This window comes from Mauremys reevesii, linkage group 2 (assembly GCF_016161935.1).
Source record: "Mauremys reevesii isolate NIE-2019 linkage group 2, ASM1616193v1, whole genome shotgun sequence".
Taxonomy (NCBI): Eukaryota; Metazoa; Chordata; order Testudines; family Geoemydidae; genus Mauremys; species Mauremys reevesii.
Window position 1 is genome coordinate 178,455,830 of NC_052624.1, and position 27,857 is coordinate 178,483,686.

General features: G+C 39.5%; 1 protein-coding gene across 9 annotated transcripts in view; it reads left to right on the plus strand.

Annotated features, from left to right (window-relative positions):
* The window catches only part of DTNBP1 (dystrobrevin binding protein 1), a 175,724-nt gene that overhangs the window by 59,500 nt on the left and 88,367 nt on the right, over positions 1 to 27,857 (plus strand). For all 9 annotated transcript variants that reach the window (XM_039525973.1, XM_039525972.1, XM_039525974.1 and 6 more), the window contains exon 7: positions 8,783 to 8,805. In XM_039525973.1, coding sequence (XP_039381907.1) covers positions 8,783 to 8,805 — 23 coding nt within the window. The remainder of the gene's footprint in view (positions 1 to 8,782; positions 8,806 to 27,857) is intronic.

Sequence of the window (27,857 nt, forward strand, 5' to 3'; positions counted from 1 at the left end):
ATAACCGTGGATATAGAAACAATGGTCATTCAGGAAGTATCATGTACTTTTTGGCATTCTGATTGTCAGCTCCTGCCAAGAGTGCTGTCCCCATCGCTTAGACTTCTCTAAGGCATTTGACTTGATACTGCATGGTATCTTGATTAATAAACTAGAACAATCCATGATCGACATGGCGCACATTAAATTGATTTAAAACTGGTTAAATGATAGATCTCAAGATTTAACTACAAATGGGGAAGTCATCTAGCAGCTGTATTTCTAGTTGGGACCTGCAAGGATGAGTTCTTGGCTTTTGCTATTTAATGTTTTTATCAGTGACTTGAAAAAAACTAACACATTTTGCAGATGACATGAAGATTGTTTGCATCCATCTTGCAAACAATCCATTGTGCGGATGGCCATATATAAGGTTCATACATTTAGAAACAAATAATGTAGGCCATACTGACAGATGGGAGACTTCATCCTTCGAAGCAGTGACTCTGAAAAAAGACTTGGGGGTCCTGGTCGATCAGCTGAACTTGAGCTCCTGAGTGCAATTCTGTGGTTAAATGATGGGCAATGTGATCCTTGGATGTATAAGATGGGGAATATTGAGTAATAATAGGTTATATTACCTATAATTGCCACTGGTACAACTGCTATTGGAATACTGTGTGCCTTTACTTCAAGAAGGATGTTGATTAAAATGGAGAGGGTTCTGAAAAGAACTGAGGGAGTGATTAAAAGATTGGTAACATGCCTTATGGGGAAAGACTTAAGGAGCTCAATGTATTTAGCTTATCAAAGAGAAGGTTAAGAGTGACTTTGTCTATAAGTGCCTACATGTGGAACAGTAATTTGATGATAGAGTTCTGCTCTTCAGTCTCTGAGAAAGATGTAGTAAGAACCAATGGCTGGAAGTTGAAACTAGACTAATTCAGACTGGATATAAGGCACAGATTTTGATGGACCAACTAGAAGAGTTGCTGGATTAAGTGAGTAATACTTTCAGGTGTTAGACAAAAGGAAGTGTTGCTTCCAAGAAAAGGTAACCTGGATTGCTTGCTGATCAGCCCTAATACAACCATCATCACCTATGAGCTGCCTCTTCTTTTGGACAGCAGTGGCATCAGTGCTTCTAATTTTAGGAGCAGCTAGTGTGAAAAATAAGAGGAAAAATTCTTTGCAAGATGTTTCCTCAGCATAGGTTTATTTCTGTCTATGGAAAATGTTCATTTCCTTTCCTGTTGTTTTTTTATCAAATAGTATTACAGGATTCATTGCCTGTGGTAATGTGAGAGTGTGTTTAGCAACTTTTCTAAATTCATTTAGAATATTTGGAAACCTGGGTCTGTCGTTTGGTGGCACAGTTGCACTGCTGTATGTACATAGGTTTAGGAGGCCTTCTACTTCGGTTTGTTCTCTGACCTTCCCTATAGCAGCTGTTTCAGATTTGGATGAAGCAATTTGCTATTCTTTGTGCAAGAATGAATGCAGCAGTGAGTAATTTGTTTGGAAGCTGAAGGAATCATGCTGTATATGTTATAATGAAATGGTGTGTATGGAGGGAGACTCAAGACGTTGATGTTAGTTCATGGATAATAAGCGCTTGTGTCTAGATAACTGATAGAATATTGGTGCCATAGCATATCCCTCTTCCCACTTCCATGTTCAATATTTATTATCATTAAAGAGTTGCTAATTGCTTGATGGTTCTGGTTATCTTTTTATATTTACCCAAAAATGCAGTTTTATCATGCATTCATTTCTCTGTTTTTCTCCAGCTATGTTCTTCCTTAAGCAAGAATAAAATTCTTGATTGACGCTGAAATTCCTGTGGGCCATCACAAGATGAGCATGCAGAGACTTGTATTATATCCAGATTAGGATACAGTGATGCACTGGCTTCCTTTACAAATCAAGCTTCAAACATTGCTTTCCAGGGAGAGCAAGTGTATTGCTTTAGAGACCAAGAAACTTCTTGATTTGGTATTTTAGAGGGTAAAAGGCTTTATAATCTTTTTCATGTTGGTTTTTCATTTTTTTTTCCCCTTCTCTGGGCACTGGTCCAAAACCATACTTAACCGTGTCTTGATGGAAGGTGCATTCTTACTGGTCTGTAGATAGTTTATATAATTGCTTGTAATTGATGTCAGTGGTTCCTGCAAAAGAAGTAATTTACCTGTGACAATTAAAATGATGATTCCAGTTACTCTGTGAATAAAGCTATATCAACTGGAAATCATTTTTGCTTATATTTGAGATTTTAAAGGAGAAATTCAAGAAGCATTACTTAATCATCAAATGTTTTGTCGTATTAAAAAAAAAACCAAAACCCAAGTAACCCTTTACTCTGTATTTTATTGATCATTTGAAGCTTTACATTTCTGACTTGCCCTCTCTTACTGTGTAACTGAGGAAACCTAATTTAGTAATATAATATCACTAGTACATGAATAAATAATCTTAGTTCCTACTGCTGAATCAGTTTTTCCCTTTCTCCTCCCCATGACTTATGTTGGAAGAGTAAGAGGGAAAGTAATATGTGGAAAAGGAAGCCCCTCCCACGGGTTTCCAAACATCAGTGATATCACAGAGCCTTATCAGAAGTATGCTCTGATTTTCAAATAGCCCTCTTAATTGTTTTAAAAAAATACTATTAAATATATCTTATTAGTAAAAACCAAAATACAGAGTTAAAGCTTACCCATCACTAGGGCCCTACCAAATCCACGGCCATGAAAAACGCCTCACGGACCGTGAAATCTGGTCTTTTGTATGCTTTTGCTCTATACTATACAGATTTCACGGGGGAGACCAGTGTTTTTCAAATTGGGGGTCCTGCACAAAAGAGAGTTACAGGGGGGTCATAAGGTTATATTAGGGGGGTTGCAGTATCGCCACACTTACTTCTGCGCTGCCTTCAGAGCTCGGTGTCGGGAGAACGACAGTTGGCCGGGCACCGAGCTCTGCAGGCAGTGCAGAAGTAAGGGTGGCAATACCATACCATGCCAACGTTACATCACTGTTGCTGCTGGCGGGGCTCTGCCTTCAGAGCTGGGCTCCTGACCAGCAGCTGCCGTTCTCCATCTTCCCAGCTCTGAAGGCAATGCCACCGCCAGCAGCAGCGCAGAAGTAAGAGTAGCAGTATCACAACCCTCTCCCCCGCCCGCCCCCCCCCCCCAAACTTTTTTTTTGGGTCAGGACCCCTACAGTTACAACACTATGAAATTTCAGATTTAAATAGTTGAAATCATGAAATTTACTATTTTTAAAATCCTATGCCCATGAAATTGACCAAATAGTGAATTTGGTAGGGCCCTACCCACCACATACTAGCCTCAAATAAGCTTACTATACAGAATAAAAAATACCTATGCTGCCACAGTCCAGCAATTTAAAGGAATAACACTTGTAGGCTGTATCTAATTGCGACATAGTCAAACAATTTTTTTATATTGCTGTAGCACCCAAAATGTGCAATATTCTTGCCTCAGACATCGCTTTATTAACATCTTAATATTGTAACTTATTATTTGGACTGGTCAGATAGGAAAATATTTGAATATATTCATTGAATATCACTGGTATTGAATAATATATTTGTCAAATAGTATTTGACTAGCTGCAAAGCATATCAAAAAGTATTTGTCAAATTATCCTATGAATATAGGTGAAATTAGTCTAAAATACTGACTGAATAATATTCTGCAGGCCCTAATTACTTCATCTCTTCTTATGCCACCTTTCCCTTTCTGATTTCATTTAACGTTTTTCTTTCCTATAATAGCTTATTGTCCTTTTTTTCCAGAATTGTGTCTGTTTGCTCTTTTCTTTTTATCTGTTTCCCTATGTTATCCACCTAATCTCAAGATTTTTGTCGTCTTTCTTCTCGCTACTTCCAACCCGTCCCCTGCAAAAAAAAAAAAAAAATTTCCATACGCAACCCATCACTTTTTCTCTTGCTCTCTTGTCTGCCTTGCATGCAAGGCTTGGAAAGTTACTAGATACCTAACATCTAGAGAGTTTAAACTTATTAGCTAATGATTGATTTTAAAGACTGGGGCAGGGAGTGAATGGGCATTATACAAGGGCATTGCCCTGGGAAGAAGCCAGCTTTCCCCTGCCCCACATAAGCTTACTACTGCGACTTTGCTTTGGTCTCCAAATTTATCATACACCTAATACGTGGAGCTGGATATGGACAAATTGAGTACTCACTGTGTAGAGTAAATATAAAATTAGAGAATTAAAGTTAGCTTAAGTTTGGTTAAGGAAATGTTTTGAAAAGAAAGGCCCTAACTAGCAAGTAAAAGAAAGGCCTTGAAAGTAATGACTTGTAAGGCCAGAAGGAATGAAGTAGGGTGAATGTCTGGTTCAAAGAATAACTAATGAAATAAAGGGAAGTTTCTAAAAAGAAGGCCTCTGACCAATAGGGGTAACTGCAGAGGGTTTTCATTATGACAACGAGAATCTGTCTTAAAATGAGCCAACCTGGCTCTTCCCACCCCACATAGCAATGTTATCTCAAAAATTAGGGCCTATGTAAACCAAGGTGTAAAGGAGAAACTATTGGTCAGTATGGTGGTCCTGGCACTGCAGCGCCCCTTTGTGGTGTCGGCGCCTTGCCACTCTCAAGTTCCCGCGCCCGTCTCTCTGTGGGCGGCCAATCACGGCCTAGTGGCCTCCTTCCACAGCCTCAGAAACCACTCTGACATTATAATCAAAGAGGCTGATAAAGGAGGTGCTGTTGTCATCATGAACAGGTCTGACTACCAAAAGGAGGCTGCCAGACAACTCTCCAATACCAAATTCTACAGGCCACTTCCCTCAGATCCCACTGAGGAATACACTAAGAAACTGCACCATCTACTCAGGACACTCTCTACACAAACACTGGAACAAATCAACATGCCTTTAGAATAACCCTGGTCGGGGCTCTGTCTACTAGCCAAGATCCACAAACCTGGAAATCCTGGATGCCCCATCATCTCGGGCATTGGAACTCTCACTGAAGGACTGTCTGGATATGTGGACTCTCTACTCAGACCCTATGCCACCAGCACTCCCAGCTATCTCCGTGACACCACTGATTTCCTGAGAAAACTACAATTCATTGGTGACCTTCCAGAAAACACCATCCTAGCCACCATGGATGTAGAGGCTCTCTACACAAACATCCCACACACTGATGGAATACAAGCTGTCAGGAACAGTGTCCCTGATGATGCCACAGCACAACTGGTTGCTGAGCTCTGTGCCTTTATCCTCACACACAACTATTTCAAATTTGATGACAATATGTACCTCCAGATCAGTGGCACCGCTATGGGCACCCGCATGGCCCCACAATATGCCAACATTTTTATGGCTGACCTGGAACAACTCTTCCTCAGCTCTTGTCCACTCATGCCCCTTCTCTACCTACGCTACATTGATGACATCTTCATCATCTGGACCATGGGAAGGAGACTCTGGAAAACTTCCACCACAATTTCAACAGCTTCCACCCCACCATCAACCTCAGCCTGGACCAATCTACATGGGAGGTCCACTTCCTAGACACCATTGTGCAAATAAGTGATGGTCACGTTAACACCACCCTATACCGAAAACCTACCGACCGCTGTGCCTACCTTCATGCCTCCAGCTTCCATCCCGGGCACACCACACGATCCATTGTCTACAGCCAAGCACTGAGGTACAACCGCATCTACTCCAACCCCTCAGACAGAGACCAGCACCTACAAAATCTTCATCAAGCATTCTCAAAACTACAATACCCGCACGAGGAAATAAGGAAACAGATCAACAGAGTCAGACGTGTACCCAGAAGCCTCCTACTGCAAGACAAACCCAAGAAAGAAACCAACAGGACTCCACTGGCCATCACATACAGTCCCCAGTTAAAACCCCTCCAACACATCATCAGGGATCCACAACCCATCCTAGACAATGATCCCTCACTTTCACAGACCTTGGGTGGCAGGCCAGTCCTCGCCCACAGACAACCTGCCAACCTGAAGCATATTCTCACCAGTAACTGCACACCGCACCATAGTAACTCTGGCTTAGGAACCAATCCATGCAACAAACCTCGATGCCAACTCTGCCCACATATCTACACCAGCAACACCATCACAGGACCTAACCAGATCAGCCACACCATCACCGGTTCATTCACCTGCACATCCACCAATGTAATATATGCCAGCAATGCCCCTCTGCTATGTACAACTGCCAAACTGGACAGTCCCTACGGAAAAGGATAAATGGACACAAATCAGATATTAGGAATGGCAATATACAAAAACCTGTAGGAGAACACTGCAATCTCCCTGGACACACAATAGCAGATTTAAAGGTAGCCATCCTGCAGCAAAAAAACTTCAGGGCCAGACTTCAAAGAGAAACTGCTGAGTTTCAGTATATTTGCAAATTTGACACCATCAGCTCAGGATTAAACAAAGACTGGGAATGGGTAGCCAACTACAAAAGCAGTTTCTCCCCCCTTGGTTTTCACACCACAACTGCTAGAAGAGGGCCTCATCCTCCCTGATTGAACTAACCTCGTTATCTCTAGCCTGCTTCTTGCTTGCATATATATACCTGCCCCTGGAAATTTCCACTACATGCATCTGATGAAGTGGGTATTCACCCATGAAAGCTCATGCTCTAATACGTCTGTTAGTCTGTAATGTGGCACAGGACTCTTTGCTGCTTCCACACAATCACCCCTGGCCGGCGAGGTAGTGCGGCCTGTCGGCCAGAGTCCATGTACCTTGCCCCAAGTACCTGGGTGGTGTGGCCCAATGGCCAGAGTCCACATACTTTGCTCCCTGCGTGGGAGCAGCGCGGCCTAATGGCTGGAGTCTGTAGAGTCCCCCTCACAAGTGGGGCAGGGTGGCCTAGCGGCCAGAGTCTATACAATCCCCCTTGCAAGCGGGATAGCATGGCCTAGCATTCAAAGTCCGTGCAATCACCTTCACAGGCGGAGTAGTGTGGCCTTGCGGCCAGAGTCTGTACATTCTCCCTTGCAAGTGGGGTATTGCGGCCTAGCGGCTGGAGTCCATACAATTCCTTCACGGTTCGGGGGTGAGGTGGTAGGGGGACCTGGGCCCGCCCTCTCCACTGGGTCCTGACCCAGGGCCCTGGTAGTGGCAAGCTCCCCTTGCCACCCGCCTGGCAGGGATCTGCCCGCAACACGCCGAGCGCCTATGTGGCTCTAACACAGTTTGCCTCTAAAGTTCCCTTGGGTCACTTCCTACCATAAATGCCAGGTTCTCTGCTGTGGGGCGTCCTCCAATCCGTCGTCCTACTATGACGTTCTCCGTTGGGGTATCAGGGAGTGTCCCGGCTTGGCTGGCTTCCGGATCCTGGCACACAGGCTCTCCCTCCTCAGGAGTTAGCAGCGTGCCTCCTTCTCCGGGGATCAGACTGAGCTGTTCTGCAGGCTTTTATACCTGTTCTCCAGTTGGAGCATGCCCAGCAGAGCTTCCGGGGCATGGCTTCCTCTGCTAGGAAAGAAGGGTTAACCCCTGCGGTACCAGTGTGGGGCCATTCTGCACCATCACAGTCAGCAAGAAGGAGGGGAAAAGATAAGGAGAAATAGCCTTGGGGAGAAAGGAGATTATAAATCTTACCTCAATTGAGACTGGAAATGAGCATGAAGTGTTTCAAATTGGTTTTTAGCTGAAGTCAGTAATTGGCAGTGACAGCACTTGCTTGTTAAAGGGTATAAAAACATAAACTCTTAAAGGAGTTGTTGCTAATATATGCCTGACCATGTTGGAGCCGACTAATATGGGTCTAAGCGCCCTGGGGCTTAGCCCATTTGTAAGTATCTTGATCAAATGCTTAAATGTTTTGTTACTGTTTTGGATGTAGTAAATTGCTTATTATTTAGGCTTTTTAGGCATGTTTAGAGCAATTGTATAAATACCATTGGGCCTTTGAATGTAATAAAGGAATTTATGGTTCAATTAGCATTGTAATACCCTGCATAAATAATAATTCCAAGACACAACCCCTTTAATCCCCCTTCTCTCCCCCCCCCCAATTGCTAGAAGGAAGAAAAAATGTTAAATTATTCTTACTCACCTCTCACTGTAATGCCTTCAGAAAGGGAAGTGCATGTGTATGAAGGGATGAGTGGGTGTATCTGCTGCTCTACCTGTCTTCCTTCATTCAGGTTGCAGAGTTTTGTGGTGTCACTATTCCTTCCATATTTTTGAATCCTCCTCCTCCAGTAAATAACTCCAAAATCAGCTTTCTCAAGCAGCATAGTGAAATTTCACTGCTAACCATAGAGTTTTGAATGTCAGTCCTGAAAACTGACAAGACAGTAGTCAGTTTTCATTCTTCTACAGCTTGACAAAGCTCTGAGAAGCAGCAGGGATGTCTTAGTGTCTGTCAGTGGACTTAAGAAGCCTTCATTTATTATTTGATTATAATGAGTTCATATTCATGTTAACTTTGCAACCAGAAGATCTAGAAACAGTGAGAATAGATATTTATATGTAATATATATTTGTAATATGTGATGGCTCAGTTCTAAAGAAGTTGATATCAGTTACTTGCTTCAGGAAAGCAATTTTTTCAAGCTCTGTATATGCAGCTAGAAGTTTCCATTAATCAAGTTTCTAAAAATGTCACAATACTCAAATCCTTCAGTTCACCTTTTCATGCATTTTAAACCATTGCAAATCTTCATAGATAATCCCAGTTGCAGTTTGAATTTATGGAACATATCTATTTTTAATTTGAGACTTTATATTCTGCTTTCTCTCCCCTACAGGAAAGAACTTGAAAGCTTCAAAGGTAACTTCTCATTTTAGTTCTACACTTTAGAATTGCTGCAGTTTTCTCAATATTTATTGTATTAAATGTGAAAATGGTAAAAGGCTTTTATTTTGCATTGGCTAATGTTCATCTTATGTCACAAACACAGTGTTTTGTTACTCTGTCACTATCTGTTTCTGCTACTGACATCTTTAGGATAGTAGTAAATGCTGTAGAAACACAGATGGGACTTTCTTCTATGGGTATTGTGAGATAAATACTAAATTTCAAAGATCCCATACCTAGTTTAACTCTCTCCTGGAGGGTTATCTAGAAGTGAAAGACATCAGGTCATAGGGTAGTTACTATGGCTTTTTCAACGTGTATTGGTTTTTGACACTATCTAGAAACAGCTATGCAGAAGTCTGATAGTTATCACTGTATTACACTATATCAGAGAGAAAAATATATGATTTTTTGACAGCTTATTTTTTTCTCCCTTACTCTCCAGTTGGGTTTGTTTTAAAGCAAGAATGTACTATATGTCAGTCCAACATAATACAAAGGGGTTGGGAACTTTACATAGTATGACAGTGTTTTGCCACTGTAGTGAGTTGGCAGAGGATTTTGGTGTTTATGGTTTTAATAAACCTTGCATTTAAATTTATAATTTGCTACTTAAGAATTTTAAATGTGTGATCAGTTTAAAAGTTAGCTGTACCCTTTTGATCTAGGTAAAACACAAGTGTGAGCTGATATTTTCCATCTCATGTATATTATAAAGATTAGTGAAGTTTGATTCACGCATGTTAGCTTGTGCAATTTAAAATATGGCTGATAATTGCTACAGAATGCACTGTCTTTGCCTGTTTGGTTCATTAACTTATTTTATTATTATTATATTGCTAAAAAAAAAAAGAAAAACAATCAAGTTAACATTACCAGACAACAAGTGACACAGATTATGTAAAGTGTCACCTTTGTCTGCAGCTCTGTACTACAGTTCTTTTCATTGGTTTGACAGCCTTAAGCACAGACTCACTCAGTAGATAGCCAGACAACGCAAAGTTGATTCTGTTCCAAGGCAGTGCAGTTAGTTTTATGATGCTAAGTTTTCCTTCATAGGCTGAAAAACACAATCCTCCTTATTTGTATTGATACCTTAATGACTTCTGGAGTCAGTTTGTGAACATCAAGAGATGCCTGTAGCTGGTTGCGTAGTTTGGCCATGTGGTCTCTGGAGGTCTCTGATGCTTTCAGGTGCATAGAGTGCAAATGATTTAACTGACTGAATTGTGAGACATTCATATTTACACTTGCATTTATTACATTACTCTTCAGACTAGTTTGCCATATGGACCTAATGAAAAGGCAGATGCAGACACAACAAATGAACTTTGAATAATTTTTCATTTTGATACAAAGAGGCATGATTCTTAAATATTTTTCTTAGTTAATGTTTACTGTAGATAATGAAAAACAGTTTTTTACTTAAATAGCTAGTACAGCTAGATTAATTTTGATTAGGTAATTGAAATAGCAAAAAAGTGTCTTTATCCCTGTTTCTGTGAACCCTCATTCAGGCTATTGAAAGCAGGCAAGATGAGCTGCTGTTATGTCTTCAACAGCTGTAAATGCCTTTTGGCAAACTTTATGTAATCTTGCTGTCTATATCAGTATATGTATTATTCCCTCATTTTATTTTGAGGCATACAAGCAGTACGAGTGATATTGTACTTTGTATCCTTTGTGTAATGATTTTCATGAGTATATAGTTTGTTCCAGGCAAGGGGTAAGAACTTATTTTCAAACCAATTCTAACATGCCCATATAAAACAGAATACCATGGAGGAAAGAATACTGAATTCCAGAAGGTTCTAAGCTTTTTTTCCAGTGACTTACTGTGCAGCCCTGGACACATCATTTTACCTCTTTGCTTTCCCATCTGTAAAATAGAGTTACTTTGACGATCAGTTTGTAAAACAAACTTTATATTTTGAAAGTGGTGGTATATAAATGTTATAAATTATGTAAATTATATTTTTCAGCAATAAAATAAACCCTGAACTAACTAAAATATAACCAGGGGTGAAACATTTTCCTTCAAATATGTGTCAGTGTTGATCCCATTGTAGGTGGATGTGTGCCTACTGTGAAAAATTGTATTTGTTTTGGGTAAGTGTCTGTTGGACTATGCATGTGCTCTGTATCTTCTTGCGCCCTCTTATGTGAGGGCATAAAGGATGGAGCTGCCATGGCCTTCCCTCAGTTTCCTCTTATTGAATTGAGATGCAACCTGGCAAATGTTCGACCGCTATTTTTCTTGAGCTTCAAACTCACCTTCTACACTAGTTTTTTTTTTTTTTGAAGAAATCTTTCTTCACTGACTTATTTGTGCCAATTTTTTAATTTGGGCATTCAAAAAAAAGGGTTGGGGGGGGCAAGAGACAACAGGTAAGACTCCCTTCCACCTTCTTCCCCCTTGCCTTCCAGGTTTAAGGCCTGCCTCACATGCAGCATGCTCATCCCCCTGGTCAAGGGGCATAGTTGATGCCTTTTCGGTCTAGGGAAAGTCAAAAGGAATTCCCTTTTTTCACTTCCCTTCCTGACAAAGACACTAATCATAGATTTGTCAGGGACAAGTTGTGGAGGTCACTTGGACTATCTGCAGATCCAAGGAACCTGGTCTTCAAGCTATGTGAAGCTACACATTAATGTCCAAGAGCTTGTAGCCATCAGGGTTACCATCTGTTCTCCTAGCTGTTCTCCAAAACTTGATAATGTAGATGTTCCTGGACTACACAACAGTCATGCACTACATAAGAAAGGGGGTGTCTGTTCCTTATCCCTCTGCCTGGGAGCCATTATGGAATTTGGTGCCATCAGAATGGGGTGACATCTATGGCCCTTTATTTCACTGGAGTAAGCAACAATTTAGCAGATTTCCTGAGCAGACAGTCAATGACCAATCACGAATGGTCCTTGCAGTCACATTCCATCAGTGTGAATCCCCCTCAGTAGACTTGTTTGGCACTGAGGACAATCCAAAAATGTCAGAACTTTTGTTCCAGAGGAGGTCTGAGTCCACGGTTGCTACCAAATGCTTTCTTCCTACAATGGAACAAAAGTTTGCTGTACTCCTTCCCACCAATTTCCCTGTTTCCCAGGATAATTTCCAAAATAAATAGAGACAAAGCTGTGGTCATTCTGGTGGCTTTGTAGTGGCAGAGATCACTGTGGCTGATGGATGTACTACAGAGGTCTATTTAGCCCTCTATCCAGTTCCCAGTCTGGTTGGATGTGATCTCAGCATTACTACCAGATACTCTATCCAGATCCAAAGTCACTCCACCTTTTAGTGTAACTGTAGGGTGGCTAAGTGCAATGGACAAGAACTGCTCCCTACAGCTCTAGAAAATACTGATACAAAGCAGGAAAATATCTAACGGAAGAATGCACTCTTCAGAGTGTAAATGACTTTCAATATGGGCAGCCCACTAAGGCCGTGGTCTAGTTCAAGCCTCGATATCAAAGATTCTGGATAAACTACAGCACTTCAAACAGGCCAGTTTTTGTACTTAGTTCTATATTAAAATATATGTCTCTAGCAATTTCATCAAGTCACCTGCCTTTGTAGCCCTGCTCAGTCATTTCTCACTGCTTGGTATAGATGTTTCTTAAAGAGCTCCTACATATTTACCCACAAGACTCTTCCTGCCCTGGGCCTCAATAGAGCCCTTCTGAGATTCATCAAGCCCCTCTTTCAGAATGCTCCTTGCACCACTTCACTCTGAAGACAAACTTCCTAGAGCTTTTCTACACCGAAAATTTGTGCGTGACAAGCAAGGGTCTGAATCTACAGCACACTAGCTTGTGGTGCACAAACTGGCTATGTGGACATGCTGCTGCACACTAAGAGTTCTATAGTGCGAGTATGTCAAAGCGTGCTGTTGAACTTTTAGTGCATGTTAGTAGGGTCCACACAGCCAATTAGTGTATGGCAAGCTAGTGGCTGTAGATTCACACCCTGCTTGCCATGTTTTAACGGTGTTGACAAGCCACTAGTCATGGTCACTTCAGCCAGAAGAATCAGTGAGTGAGCTTCAGGTGCTTTTGGCCAAACCTCCATAATCAACAATCCATAGGACCAAGGTGGTGCCAAGACCTCACCCAAAATTCATCCACAAAATTATTCCAGTCTGAACCAAACCATCAACCTACTTGTCTTCTTCCCACAACCACATTTGGCATTGGGAGAAAATAAATTATACACACAATAGGTATATCCAGGACTCTGCTTTATTATATTGACAGGTCTCCTTTGGAGACAATCTTGATGTTGAGAAGACAATGCTGAATGTGCCCTTGTGCATTCCTAACAGGGCCTGGGACCAAGCTTTGTACATTGCTTTTGCACTAAAGCCTCTGATAAGCTTTAGAGATTCTACTTTGGGTGCTTACCATTGACTTTCAGCATCACTGCACCCTTTTATATTGATGGCCCTAGGTGCTTGACAATTGAATTGATTGACTGGGCACTAATAGTCCTCTTCAGTGTACAGGAATTTGAGGCAGCCCTCTAAGGTTTTTCTCTGGGTCATGGCAGTGAAGGAAAGAGGTATAAAATATCTCTCCATACTGTGCCCTTCATACAGACACTTTGTACAGTACACTCCATTTATAAGACTCACTGATAAGAATCTACCTCATATAGTGATCAAAACCACTGGAACAAAATCATTCCTATACTAACCTATGCTCCTCTTGTAAGAATCGGCTACTTATAAGAATCAAATAATCTAGGACAAATGTGATTCTTACAAAAGGAGTGCACTGTATTTATTTGGTTTTTTTTTTGTTTTGTTTTTTTAAGTGGGCAGTGTGACCACAATTTACAGGGGTTTAAAAGCTTTTTGACATTGTTTGCTGTTTTCAGACCAAAATAATCTAGGAGAAGACAAAATGTAGTAGTGGGTTATGAAGAAAGAGAGGGACATCCCAACTGGGTGTCAATTGTCAGAACTCAATTGTAACTATGTGAGGTACAAGAAAGTTTGTTTTTTTGTTTATTGGGTGGGGTGGGAGGGTGTCCAATGATAAAAAATGTAAGGTAAGTAAACAAAGACCAAAAACTGACAGAAGTTGATAAGGGGCACCACTAGTAAATCTGAGGATTTTGTTTTAGCAGTCAGAGAATTGAGGAGCATTTGTCTAGAGTATATTGTGTATGAGTGAAAGTGCATACCTACCCAAGTTGATACTGCTTGCTAAAGATTACAAGCTCATGGAGTTTCCAAGAGTGGGGAGATAATTGTTGAAAAAGACACTTAAGTTTGGACTGGTCCTTAACTTTATATAGCTATATTCTTAATAATTGTTCATATCCTTGTCTTCATTATTGCTCATTGTTAATTTAAAAAGGGTACTGGCCCACAGATAGGTGTTTCACTTTTTGTATAAAACAAGTTAGTGGAATATTAATATTGTAAATACAAATTCAGATGGAATCTAGAAAAGTCAAGGTATTCATGGAAATCAGTGTTTCTTAGATATTTTATTAGAGGAAAGGAATACAACCATATTGCACATTTTCAAGGAGAAACAGTGCAGTTCTTGAAGCATCGTGTTAATGCCTCTATGAATTGTACAGAATTGATCGTTTTTTTACAAAAAGTAAACTTGTGCCTCTAGGAATTCAGGTAGGCTGTATTCAGAGGGTCAAAGCAGCCAAGCACAGGAAATATGAATTCAGTGTGCAAACTGATGTAACTGCATGTTTAAGAAGAAAAAAATAGTACTTACCTGTTGGCAAAAATAAGAGAACAGGAATCCAGTTTATGAAGCAACAGAGAGAACAAGCCTCACTGCTGTCTCAAATCTATTTTTAAAACTGCACCCTTTCAGAGCTGTATGCAAATGCCGTGGTTGTCTAGAAGTGAGTACTTGAAAGCAGTGAATCTCTACATGCTTATGCTCAGGAACCTATTTCTAAATGTCCTTTTGTTAAGTTCATTAAATAAGGAAGAATATAAACATCATGAAAATCCTAATCAGTAAACATTCTTATAGCCAAGATAGAGTTTAATCAGAAAAATAAATTCTTATTTTTCATCAAAGTACTGAGCAACAATTCATTAATCTATTATACAGATTTTCCATCGTTTACCAGATGTCATAACAAAGGGACTTGAACTAAGTTTTGATCTTTTTTTTCAATATTGAAAAGTCAATTGAATCCACTAGCATTTCCAACATATTTAAGGTATTACCTTCAAATAAATGAAGCAGGTGCACAGTAATACCATATAATTTGTCAGAAACTGTGATGGGGCTGATTGTGCCTAGTGGTTGGAGCTGTGGCAGTCGGGCCTAGGGGTCAGAGCCGAATCAGGAGTCCACAGCAGAATTGGAGCATGACTAAGAACAGGGAGGGAGCAAGAGCAAAGTTGGAGCTGGCTAAGGCTTGGGGAGTCTGTTGCCAGTGTCAGGCAGGAGAGAGTTCCAAGTCCTGGAATGACATTGAGCAGACTGAGTTGCTGTTCCTCCTGTAGTGCTTATATACCTGTCCTGAGAGTTACCAGATCAGTTCCTGGCTTGTGAATTGGCTGGACTCTATCATAGGAGTGACTCATCACCTTACATAATTGCCTTTTAAAATTTGAACCAACTGAAACACTGACTTTTTCCTTATCTTTATTCTTACTGGTATACAGTGTATATTCATTTGGCTGGAAGAATGGCTTTTTTCTCTTTATTTCTGGGGATTCCTGTGTACTGTCCCTAAAACACATTCTAGCTTACCTCTTTCCACCCTCCCAGATCCTCTGTCACAGCAGCCCTGCTAGTCACTAAAAGGGCTCAAAAAGATTCCAAGCATTAAGGTTAATAAATCTTTTAAACCAGTTTATTCAAGTTAGCTATATATTTTTATATTTTGACTAGAATATGTTTCTGAGACAGGGAAGCATTATTACTGATATTGACTTGAGGGAATGTGGGGAAAATAATCATTGCTCTAGAAAGCACAAATCCATTATAGTCATTGCCAATGGCTTTTTGCATCATTCAGCCACACTGAAACCTGATATTCATTGAATCTTCTCTGGCAGTAGGAAATAATTAATAGATGGTGTTTGTTTGCTTTTAAAAGCTTTCAACAAAGCACTCACGTGCCTACATGCATTAATACATAACCTCAGGTCTCTGAACCTACTGTCTCTCTGCTGCCAAGGGTGTGTGTGGGTGTAAGGCACACTGGTGAACTTAACTACAATGATCCTTTCATAATTCAGGATCCCATTACTGGTAGATCTAATGGAACTTCTCAGATAGTAGCATACTATGTTTAATAAGACACATTGTTTACATCATAATCTGGCCCTTCTGCTTGTAAGTAAGAAACAAAAGGGTGATGGAGAAGAGTGCACATCACAAAGTGAAGTAGATTGCACTCAAGAAAAGAAGGAAAATAAGAGGGAAAAGTCTAGCTGTTTTATATGGGCTAATTCTTAAGAGTTCTGATTCATGAAGATCAGATGTTGCAAAAATTTGGTCATTGTACCACCTGGAAATTTCACATAATTTTATAAAATGTTTTCTTCAGCCATTAAAGGCATAACTTTCAGAGGTGCTGAACATATGGCACTCCTAGTGATTATGAATTTCCCCTATGAATGACAATGAATAGTCATTAGGCCTGGTGGTTAGAGTACTCAGCTAGGATTTAGGAGACCCAAATTCAAGTCCCTGACTCCAGTGACAATTTATTTATAAAAAGTGGAACAGCTTCAGCAGAAGCTTATAAGACCCAGGCCAGATTATCCCATACCCAGTGTCCAGGGCATACTCCTGCAACATGGGAGATCCAACTTCACATCCATCCCTTTTCCACATTAGGTAGTGGGGGGTATAAAACCCAGGTCTCAGATTTCAGGAGTTAAATGATATAAGGAGAGTGAGTACCACTTCTCCCTTTAGCTGTTTTGTGAATGTAGTCCAAAAAATTGAATTGTTTTGGAAATGTTGAATCAAACTGTTCAGAATCAGTATTTGCTAAACATTTTGATTTTTCGGTTCAGTTGAAACTGTTGGTGAACTCAACAGAAATTCACTATTGGTTCAGGTTGACCAAAACAGTATTTTTTGGCTAATGTTTATTTAGGTCTATTCCCTACACAGTATTGCACAAGGCCGAAATGACTGAGACCTCCCTCAAGGTTCCTGACTTTATCTTAATCAGATGATTCACCTACCTGTCTCCTTCCCCAAGCCTCTAACTACTCAGAGACAAGCTAGGCTTCATACCCTAAGTGCCTCTCATGCTATCTGAACAGAATGAAGCTGCTCAGGCATTCTCCTAGGCTGTTCCTAGAATTTGTCAACAGAATGAAGGGACAACTTACTTCCATTCAGAGACTGTCAAAATGAGTCTTTGACTGTATTAAGGTGTTCTGTGAGCTGGCCTACCTAGACCTGCCTGGGCAAGTTAGAGCTTATTCCATGAGAGCCCAGGCAGCCTCTGCTGCATCTCTCTGAGGTGTCCCAATTTCAGAGATTTGTAAAGCTGGTCCTTGGAGTTTAGTTCACGCCTTTGCTTAGCACTATTCATTCGTCGAGGGTTGCAAATCTGATACCTGCTGTGGTAAAACTGTCCTGCAGTTATTAATCCAGTAGATCAGGGCACTCACCATCCAGTACATGAGTTACTGCTTGAGAGTCACCGGGAGTGGAACGTATATGGGCTAGCTCTAGAAAAAGATAAAATAGTTACTTACCCTGCTGTAACTGTGGTTCTTGTTGTCCACATATATTCCATGACCCCTCCTCGTTAGCCACTATTTTGGAGTCTTTGCCAGTTTGATTCTGGAGAGTGGTTGCAGCTGCTCTGCCCTTTATACATTTGGCTACAGGGCACTGGAAAGTGCACAGGCACAGATCCAACAGATGCTGATACTTAAAACAATTCTAGCCTTGTGCTCACGGGGTGCATGTGCTCCCAAAATGGAAAACCTGTGGACCACATCTTGGAGAACCACAGTTACTGTAAAGTAACTCTTCATTCTGAGGAACAAATAATATGTAGTTTTGTGATAAAAGGCATACTAGGGCATACTGTTGACTCTTATCCAGCTTCTTATCCATTGTAATCCCCAGGTCCTTTTCTGCAGAACTTCTGCTTAGCCAGTCAGTCCCCAGCTTATAGCAATACATAGTATTTTTCCTTCCTAGGTGCAGGACTCTGAACTTGTCTCCTTGTTGAACCTCATCAGATTTCTCTTGGCCCAATCCTCCAATTTGTCTACATCACTCTGGACCCTCCAGCGTATCTACCTCTTCCCCCAGTTTAGTGTCAACTGTCATACGAGGATACTTTTTATTTTCAAGAGCCTCAATACTTTCACAAGGTGAAAGTGATCATGAAATCATAGAGTTTGCAATTCTAAGGAAGGGTAGAAGGGAGTGCAGCAAAATAGAGACAATGGATTTCAGGAAGGCGGATTTTGGTAAGCTCAGAGAGCTGATAGGTAAGGTCCCATGGGAATCAAGACTGAGGGGAAAAACAACTGAGGAGAGTTGGCAGTTTTTCAACGGGACACTATTAAGGGCCCAAAAGCAAGCTATTCCGCTAGGTAGGAAAGATAGAAAATGTGGCAAAAGACCACCTTGGCTTAACCACGAGATCTTGCATGATCTAAAAAATAAAAAGGAGTCATATAAAAAATGGAAACTAGGACAGATTACAAAGGATGAATATAGGCAAACAACACAGGAATGCAGGGGCAAGATTAGAAAGGCAAAGGCACAAAATGAGCTCAAACTAGCTATGGGAATAAAGGGAAACAAGAAGACTTTTTATCAATACATTAGAAGCACGAGGAAGACCAAGGGCAGGGTAGGCCCACTGCTCAGTGAGGAGGGAGAAACAGGAAACTTGGAAATGGCAGAGATGCTTAATGACTTCTTTGTTTCGGTCTTCACCGAGAAGTCTGAAGGAATGCCTAACATAGTGAATGCTAATAGGAAGGGGGTAGGTTTAGAAGATAAAATAAAAAAAGAACAAGTTAAAAAGTACTTAGAAAAGTTAGATGCCTGCAAGTCACCAGGGCCTGATGAAATGCATCCTAGAATACTCAATGAGCTAATAGAGGAGGTATCTGAGCCTCTAGCTATTATCTTTGGAGAATCATGGGAGACGGGAGAGATTCCAGAAGACTGGAAAAGGGCAAATATAGTGCCCATCTATAAAAAGGGAAATAAAAACAACCCAGGAAATTACAGACCAGTTAGTTTAACTTCTGTGCCAGGGAAGATAATGGAGCAAATAATTAAGGAAATCATCTGCAAACACTTGGAAGGTGGTAAGGTGATAGGGAATAGCCAGCATGGATTTGTAAAGAAAAATCATGTCAAACCAATCTGATAGCTTTCTTTGATAATGAGTCTTGTGGATAAGGGAGAAGCGGTGGATGTGGTATACCTAGACTTTAATAAGGCATTTGATATGGTCTCGCATGATATTCTTATCGATAAACTAGGCATATACAATTTAGATGGGGCTACTATAAGGTGGGTGCATAACTGGCTGGATAACCGTACTCAGAGAGTAGTTATTAATGGTTCCCAATCCTGCTGGAAAGGTATAACAAGTGGGGTTCAGCAGGGGTCTGTTTTGGGACCGGCTCTGTTCAATATCTTCATCAAGGACTTAGATATTGGCATAGAAAGTATGCTTATTAAGTTTGCAGATGATACCAAACTGGGAGGGATTGCAACTGCTTTGGAGGACAAGGTCATAATTCAAAATGATCTGGACAAATTGGAGAAATGGTCTGAGGTAAACAGGATGAAGTTTAACAAAGACAATGCAAAATGCTCCACTTAGGAAGGAAAAATCAGTGTCATACATACAAAATGGGAAGAGACTGTCTAGGAAGAAGAAAGGGATCTAGGGGTTATAGTGGACCACAAGCTAAATATGAGTCAGCAGTGTGATGCTGTTGCAAAAAAAAGCAAACGTGATTCTGGGATGCATTAACAGGTGTGTTGTGAGCAAGACACGAGAAGTCATTCTTCCGCTCTAGTCTGTGCTGGTTAGGCCTCAACTGGAGTATTGTGTCCAGTTCTGGGCATTTCTAGAAAGATGTGGAGAAATTGGAGAGGGTCCAGAGAAGAGCAACAAGAATGATTAAAGGTCTTGAGAACATGACCTACGAAGGAAGGCTGAAAGAATTGGGTTTGTTTAGTTTGGAAAAGAGAAGACTGAGAGGGGACATGATAGCCGTTTTCAGGTATCTAAAAGGGTGTCATCAGGAGGAGGGAGAAAACTTGTTCGCCTTATCCTCTAAGGATAGAACAAGAAGCAATGGGTTTAAACTGCAGCAAGGGAGGTTTAGGTTGGACATTAGGAAAAAGTTCCTAACTGTCAGGGTGGTTAAACACTGGAATAAATTGCCTAGGGAGGTTGTGGAATCTCCATCTCTGGAGATATTTAAGCGTAGGTTAGATAAATGTCTATCAGGGATGGTCTAGAGAGTATTTGGTCCTGCCATGAAGGCAGGGGACTGGACTCGATGACCTCTCGAGGTCCCTTCCAGTCCTTGAATCTATAAGACAACTAGACAAAGATTTGTTATTTAATTGGTGCATGTCTAGAATTTCCAAATTATATGTCCATTTACATGATGAATAGAACCTTTACATCTGACAGCGTTGAAGAAACTGGAATGCTGTGTACGTTTTCTTGCACTACATTTCCATTTCGAATTTGTTTAAAAGGTTTTCTGCCTTTAGAAATATGTTTTGCATTTGCAGTTACTTTGTCTTAAAGCATTTACAGATCTTATTTCGGTAGTTGTAAATGTGAGTTTGAGTGTCTAGAGGAAAAATGAAATTTTAGAGATGGAAAGGGATACAGTGGGAGATTTCATAGAAGGCCTGGACATACTGAATTGTCAGATTTTCTTGGGATTAATACTTGTGCAAATTTCAGTTTAAAAAAACTACTGAAAGGTATATTTTTTGCTAGCCCTCTTATCATATTCAAGTTTAAACTCTTAGATACTTTGGTATAGTGCCAGTTGGCTTCAGTATAATTTTATATTTGTGATTTATGATGCTTCTGCTTGTGTACATGTTATCTGAACATACGGCTTTATTTCATCAGTGTTCTGTCTATATGATTTTATATCAGCAGTATTATGTGGTGGCTGCCACACGAAATTTGTATGCAAGTAATCAATTTGTTGTTTGGAGATTATTGGAAAGCTCAGGCATTGGAGACATTATCTTGAAGAGGTTTCTTTAGCTATCTCGGACTCAAAACAGGCTTGTATTCATGTTTTAAGCTTTGCTTCATTTAAATTTTGCTAGAGAACTTTGTTTTCTTGCAATAAATATTTTATTCTGCTTTTTCATGCTATGTTATTATGTTGCAATGTGATTTTTGGGACTAGCGTATTCTCCTAGCAGTTGGATTTTTGTTGTTTCTGTTAAAGGCATTCAGTGGGTAATCTTCCTATATTTGCAACTAATTCTACATGTAGTCCAGTCTTGTTCTGTCAAAGTTCACATGTGTACACACATTGCAGCAAATTCAAGACTACTAGTGTCATTGCTAAGGGCCAGATAGTCTTTGGATATGCGTTTGCAACTCCCATTGACTTCAGAGGATTGCACAGAAGTCACTTTGAGCAGAATTTGGCCATCAGTGTCAATCAGCCTTGCAGTGTTGTAATCTCATCAGGATTCATTTTGTTTGGACTGATGTTAAAATATCAATAGTGTTTGTCAGGGAAAATGAGTCAATTTTTGAATTCCAGGCAGGAAAATTGTCCAGGTGATTTAACTCTAATCTTACTGAATTAATACAGAAAATATAACATTTCAAAAAGATAATGTTTTGAAAATATGTTAAACTTGGATAGCTGAAATGCAGACAAAAATGGAATTTCACTTAATTCTGCAACTTTATCCTTAACTTCTTCCTTTTACATATTAAAATCCAAACTGAGTATCCTATAAGATTACTCTCAGTATTTTGAGTCTTCCTAAGAAATGATTGTATATATTATCTTCAGCATCTCGATGAAAGAAAACTAGGGTTTTCATAGGCCTCTAATTTTTTGCTTGATTTTTCATTTAATAATGGTTTTGAAAAAAATAATAGACTCATAGGCAAAAAGGGAGTTACACAAGTATTCATCAAGAGGCTTTTACAAATATACAGTATTTTAAAAATATACTTTTCTTTTTAAATTGTGACTTTATTTAAGTGTAACAGGTTTTTAGAAAACATCAGAGTTCTTTACCTAAACCTACAGTGTATTTAGGGACTTTTTAAGTGGTTATTGCTGTTTTGGTTCATGGCATCATTAAGTACTCTGGGACTCTTAAACTGAGGAAGTAATTGTATGCCTGTATTCAAAATAATGAAATTACCTTAAGAGAAATGTTTGTTTATAGTAAAAACCTTTTTTAAAACAAACCTTAAGGATTTGAGTTAAAAAAAATCCTGAAAATTCTAGGCTGCACAGATGCAACATTTTTTGAGGGAGAGGAGGGTGCGGGGGAAGGTTCATTTTATTGTAAATTTGTTGCATGTATACTTAAGAATAAGGAGAACATTAGCTTTATATTTAGTACACATGCAATCTAATGGTAACTTGGATTTGTAATGCATAAATACATTGTTCATTGCAGAAGTCTCATTCTCATTTGTTCAAAAATCATATTAATGTATTTTTTAATATTTTAGATCTGAAGTAAGACTATTGTATAGAATCTGGTGGGTAAGATTTTTGAGCTGACACATTAAGCAAAAATTTGGAGGGGAGAGCTACATAAATGTTTGATGCAAACATACCAGAAATCCTTTTAAGCACTGTCTTGCTTCAAAATGTGATTATCTCTATCAAAGAAATGCATAGTGTAAATTATGTATTATTGGATTGAAAAAATCTGTAGTGTCACACTGTTCTTACCACCCCTTTCTTTAACAGCTTGTGGTATGTTCTCAAATACATGCTCGCATCCTGGTACAGCAAGGCTCCTGACAGCTTGCATTAAGGTTTTGGAAAGGCAGTGAGTTGAAGTGTCTATATATGTATATCTGTGTATGAGTGACCAAACTGAAAATTGGCAGGCTCAGTATTATTCCTTTGAAAAAACAGGCTTCTAACATCGCTTTGTTCTGCATCATTGAAGATGCACATCAGTGGAGCTGCTTCATAACTGGATGTTTCACTTGACCAGCACTGTGCTTCTGTTTACTTGCTAATTTTTCACTGCCATGTCATCTCCAGGAGCCACAGAGAATAATCAAAGGAGTTCCTGTAGGTGCAGCTTTATTTTGTTTTTATCATCAGTCAAGCTCATGTTCAAAGCTAATTCAAATACAAAACAAAATTTAAAGTTAGATTAGTTAATAAATTGTGTTGCAATACCATAGCTTGTCTTATAACGTTTCTACTGTGAATGAAGGGTTAGATATCGACTTGATTTGGCAAAACAGGTTGAAACGGGTTGTAAAGAATGTCAGTTTTCACAGGAGTGTTGTCTGTTCCTTTGTATTATTAACAAAGTAATATTCATGAGGCAGCATGCGTGAATCAAGATTAATAAAAGAGCACAAATGCATGGATATTTAAGGGCTTTAACTGTTATGAAAGTCTGTATTACCACTCAGTGGTTTAAATTACAGTAATCACATAGACCTTTTACTAGGAATGCATTAATATTAGAGAGGAGAAGGAGATGTATTATCAGAAGATAGACTGCCAAGTATAGTAGTAATGAATCAATTTTCCTAGATGCAGCTTTGTAATGCTAACACTTAGCCTTCTTTAGTTCAATTACATTTTTTAACATAAAGCAGTTTAATGTGAGCTGTTCATGTGCCATATGAAATAGCATTGTAAAACATAAGTCATTTTATGCTTTGAATAGTTTTAACTAAGTTGGTGGGATTTGTAAATTAGCTATTTGAAAATCAAAACAAACCAGATATCTGCACTGGTTATTTTTACGTTATTGATTCTTTTAATCTGCTGTTGACTGGATTAATTTTGTTCAACTGGAATGTTTTGCATTTTTTCATTAGTATGCCAGTGTCTTTCAGCCCTAGGCATCAAACGGATATTTTTTTAAAATAACACCTGTTAGACAAAAGGCCATGTTTTTATCAGACTCCTACCTGTATGGGTTGTAAATATAACTAGTAGAATTGGTTTGATACGTACGCTACACGAATGCTAAACTTGATGTTTAGCCTTACTGTCGAACATTATTTGTTCTTAAACTGCTAATGTGGCAGTGGGAAATTTATTCAAATTCAGGTTGACAGCAAAAATTTTGCAATTTGGGATACATTGCTTTCCTCTAAACTTAAAGATGACAGTTGACTGTTCACTCATTTCAAGATGGCAGAATTTACCCCATGTGTCATTACATGAGCTACTTATCATAGCAGCCATGCAGTCAAAATGGTGCCAGGTTAACAAAAGCCTATGTATTATATAGGGCTGTCAATTAATCACAATTAACTCATGCGATTAACTAAAAAAAAATTAATCACAGTTTAAAAAATTGTGATTAATTGCGCTTATAAGAATAGAATACCAATTTAATAAATTTCACTATTTTTGGATGTTTTTCTACATTTTTAATATTGATTTCAGTTACAACACAGAATACAAAGTGCACAGTACTCACTTTATATTATTTTTATTACAAATATATGAACTGTAAAAATTATAAACAAAAGAAATAATATGTTTCAATTCACCTCATACAAGTACTGAAGTCTGTTTATTGTGAAACTGCAACTTACAAATGAAGATTTTTTTTGGTTACATAACGGCACTCAAAAACAAAACAGTGTAAAACTTTGGAGCCTACAAGTCCACTCAGTCTTACTTCTTATTCTGCTAATCGCTAAGACAAACAAGTTTTTTTATATTGATGGGAGATACTGCTGCCTGCTTCTTATCTGCAGTATCACCTGAAGCTGAAAACAGGCATTTACATGGCACTTTTGTAGCCGATGTTGCAAGGTATTTACATGCCAGATATGCTAAACATTCATATGCCCCTTCCATGCTTCGGCCACTATTCCAGAGGACATGCTTCCATGCTGCTGATGCTCATTAAAAAAATGCGTCGATTAAATTTGTGACTGTACTCCTTAGGGGGAGAACTGTATGTCTCCTGCTCTGTTTTACCCGCATTCTGCATATATTTCATGTTATAGCAGTCTCAGATGATGACCCAGCACATGTTCATTTTAAGAACACTTTCACAGCAGATTTGACAAAACACAAAGAAGGTATCAATGTGGAATTTCTAAAATAGCTGCAGCACTCAACCCAAGTTTTAAGAATCTGAAGTGCCTTCCAAAATCTGAAGGACGAGGTGTGGAGCATGCTTTCAGAAGTCTTAAAAGAGCAACATTCTGATGCAGAAACTACAGAACCCAAACGACCAAAAAAAGAAAATCGAACTTCTGCTGGTGGCATTTGACTCAGATGTTGAAAATGAACATGCATCAATCTGTACTGCTTTGGATTGTTATCAAGCAGAACCCATCATGGAAGCATGTCCTCTGGAATGGTGGTTGAAGCATGAAGGGACATATGAATCTTTAGCACATCTGACACACAAATATCTTGCAACGCCAGCTACAACAGTGCCATGTGAATGCCTGTTCTCACTTTCAGGTGACGTTGTAAACAAGAAGCAGACAGCATTATCTCCTGCAAATTGTAACCAACCTTGTGCGTCTGATTGGCTGACAAGAAGTAGGACTGAGTGGACTTGTAAAACTTTAGCGTCTACATTGTTTTATTTTGGAATGCAGTTATGTACCCCCCAAAAAATCTAAATTTGTAAGTTACACTTTCATGATAGAGATTGCACTTCAGTACTAATATGAGGTGATTTGGGATTTTTTGTTTTGTTTTTTTACAATGCAGATATTTGTAATAAAAAACAATATAAAGTGAGCAGTGTATACTTTGTATTCTGTATTGTAATTGAAAGTAATATATTTGAAAATGCAGTAAACATCCAAAAATATTTAAAATACATGGTATTCTATTGCTGTTTAACAGCGCAATTGATTGCACAATTAAATTTTTTTTTTGATCGTGTGCTTAATTTTTTGTTTGATCGCTTGACAGCCCTACTATTATTGGTATAATCCAGTTTATAACACCTTTCTTTTTCCTCTAACCCTCCAAGAATCTCTAATCTTATTTTGTTGGATTGGATTGAAATTTATCATACAACTTCTTCCTTCCCCCAAATTCCAATTACAATCTTCCTGCAACTCCTTCCTTCCTAGATAATAGTACCCTGAAGCTCAGGATTGCTATCGTTGTACCTATGTGGGCTAAACAATTGAAAACTAAATTGAAGATTCTCCAAGGACTAGAATATGAAATCTCAATGCAGTCCCAAGCATTATCAAATTCCTCCACAACTGCCTTGGAAAAGGAAATAGAAACCCCTTTATGGCAGTATTGTATTTATTTTGGAAAAGAAATTTAAGCACCCTATGTGTCTGAGGGGTGCTTGTTTGTTTTTTCTCACGTTATGTTCCAAAACCTATTGGTGGTAAGAGGTGAAGTACAAATACATGACCCTTGCAAAACTGTGATTGGGGTATTGTAGTTTTCATGAAAAATGACTAGCACACCTTTTATGATGATAGATAAAAATATTCCTTTACCCCTTATTAACTTCTGTCTGTTAAACTATTTGCCTATGGTAAGATTGCAAGTAACATTTTACAAGGCTGAAATACATGGAATTGTAGGTTCTTGTAAATGACTATGTGAAAGCATCATGGTAAAATGAATATTTAAAATTCATTTTTAACCATTATAATTAACTAATGCAATATTCTTTTTATTGGTTTGTTCACTTATTTGTTTTTAGAAAATTAACATGAGTGCATGTTTGTTCAGTCTGATATGGAGCTCCAGAGCAACAGTTTAAATATACATTTATCTGTATCAGCCCCAAGGTGGTGCCTGATATGTTTATAGTGGCACTGTAAAAATACAGAATGGTTCTTATGCCTACATCACACTGAGATAGAAGTACTGTGTGTTTGTTAAATGCTGCAGTAGTAGTTCTGGACGTGAACTATTCCTTTCATACAGCATGATCTCAAAACAGGTGGTCATGATTAAGGCTATGATTTTGTTATGGACATTTTTAGTAAAAGTCACGGACAGGTCATGGGTAATTTACAAAAATCCACAGAAGCCATGACCTGTCCCTGACTTTACTAAAAATGTCCATGACAAAAAGGGGGAGGGAAGAGGGTCCAGTACCCTTCCCTGCTGTGGCTGGGAGCTGCGGCCCCTACCCGTGGCTGGGAGCTGAGAGGGACCCCCGCCTGTGGCAGTGGGAGAGCTGTGGGGGGATTCCCCCACCAGTGGTGGGTGAGGAGCTGCCTGGAATCTCCTGCTGCCCGCGGTGGCTGGGGAGCTGTGGGGGACCCCCACACCCGCGGTGGCTGGGAAGCTGTGAGGAACCTCTACACCTGCGGCGGCCGGGGAGCTGTCGGGGACCACCGCCACGCAAGGCAGGAAGAGTACCACAAAGCTCCCGGTCACCACGGGAGGTGGGGGTAGCCTGCAGCTCCCAGCCACTGCGGGCTGAAGTCTCAGAGGTCTGCGGAAGTCACAGATTCTGTGATTTCCGTGACATCCATGACCAAATCATAGCCTTAGTCATGATCCATGCTTCTCATCTGTTAGTTAACTACTTGTTCTTATCTATGTCTATGTTGATTAAAGGAGAGACCGTTGAATTGTGTGGGGACATGTGGGAATTCTGGTTTTATTTTAATTTACTTACAGGTATTGTAATGTTCACTAAATAGAACAAAACACTATATTTCTGGTAAAGAGTTTTTGCAGACGCTGGCTGATGCTGCCATTTCAGTTCTTTACTGGACAAACTGGTGCTGCCTTCCCCCACAAACAGCGCAAAATTGCCCTCTAGGGTCAGTCTGTTAACATTGTGAGAGTATTTAAACTGAAGCCAGCCACCTCCAACAGTCTAGTCAATTGTCCTTGTAGCAG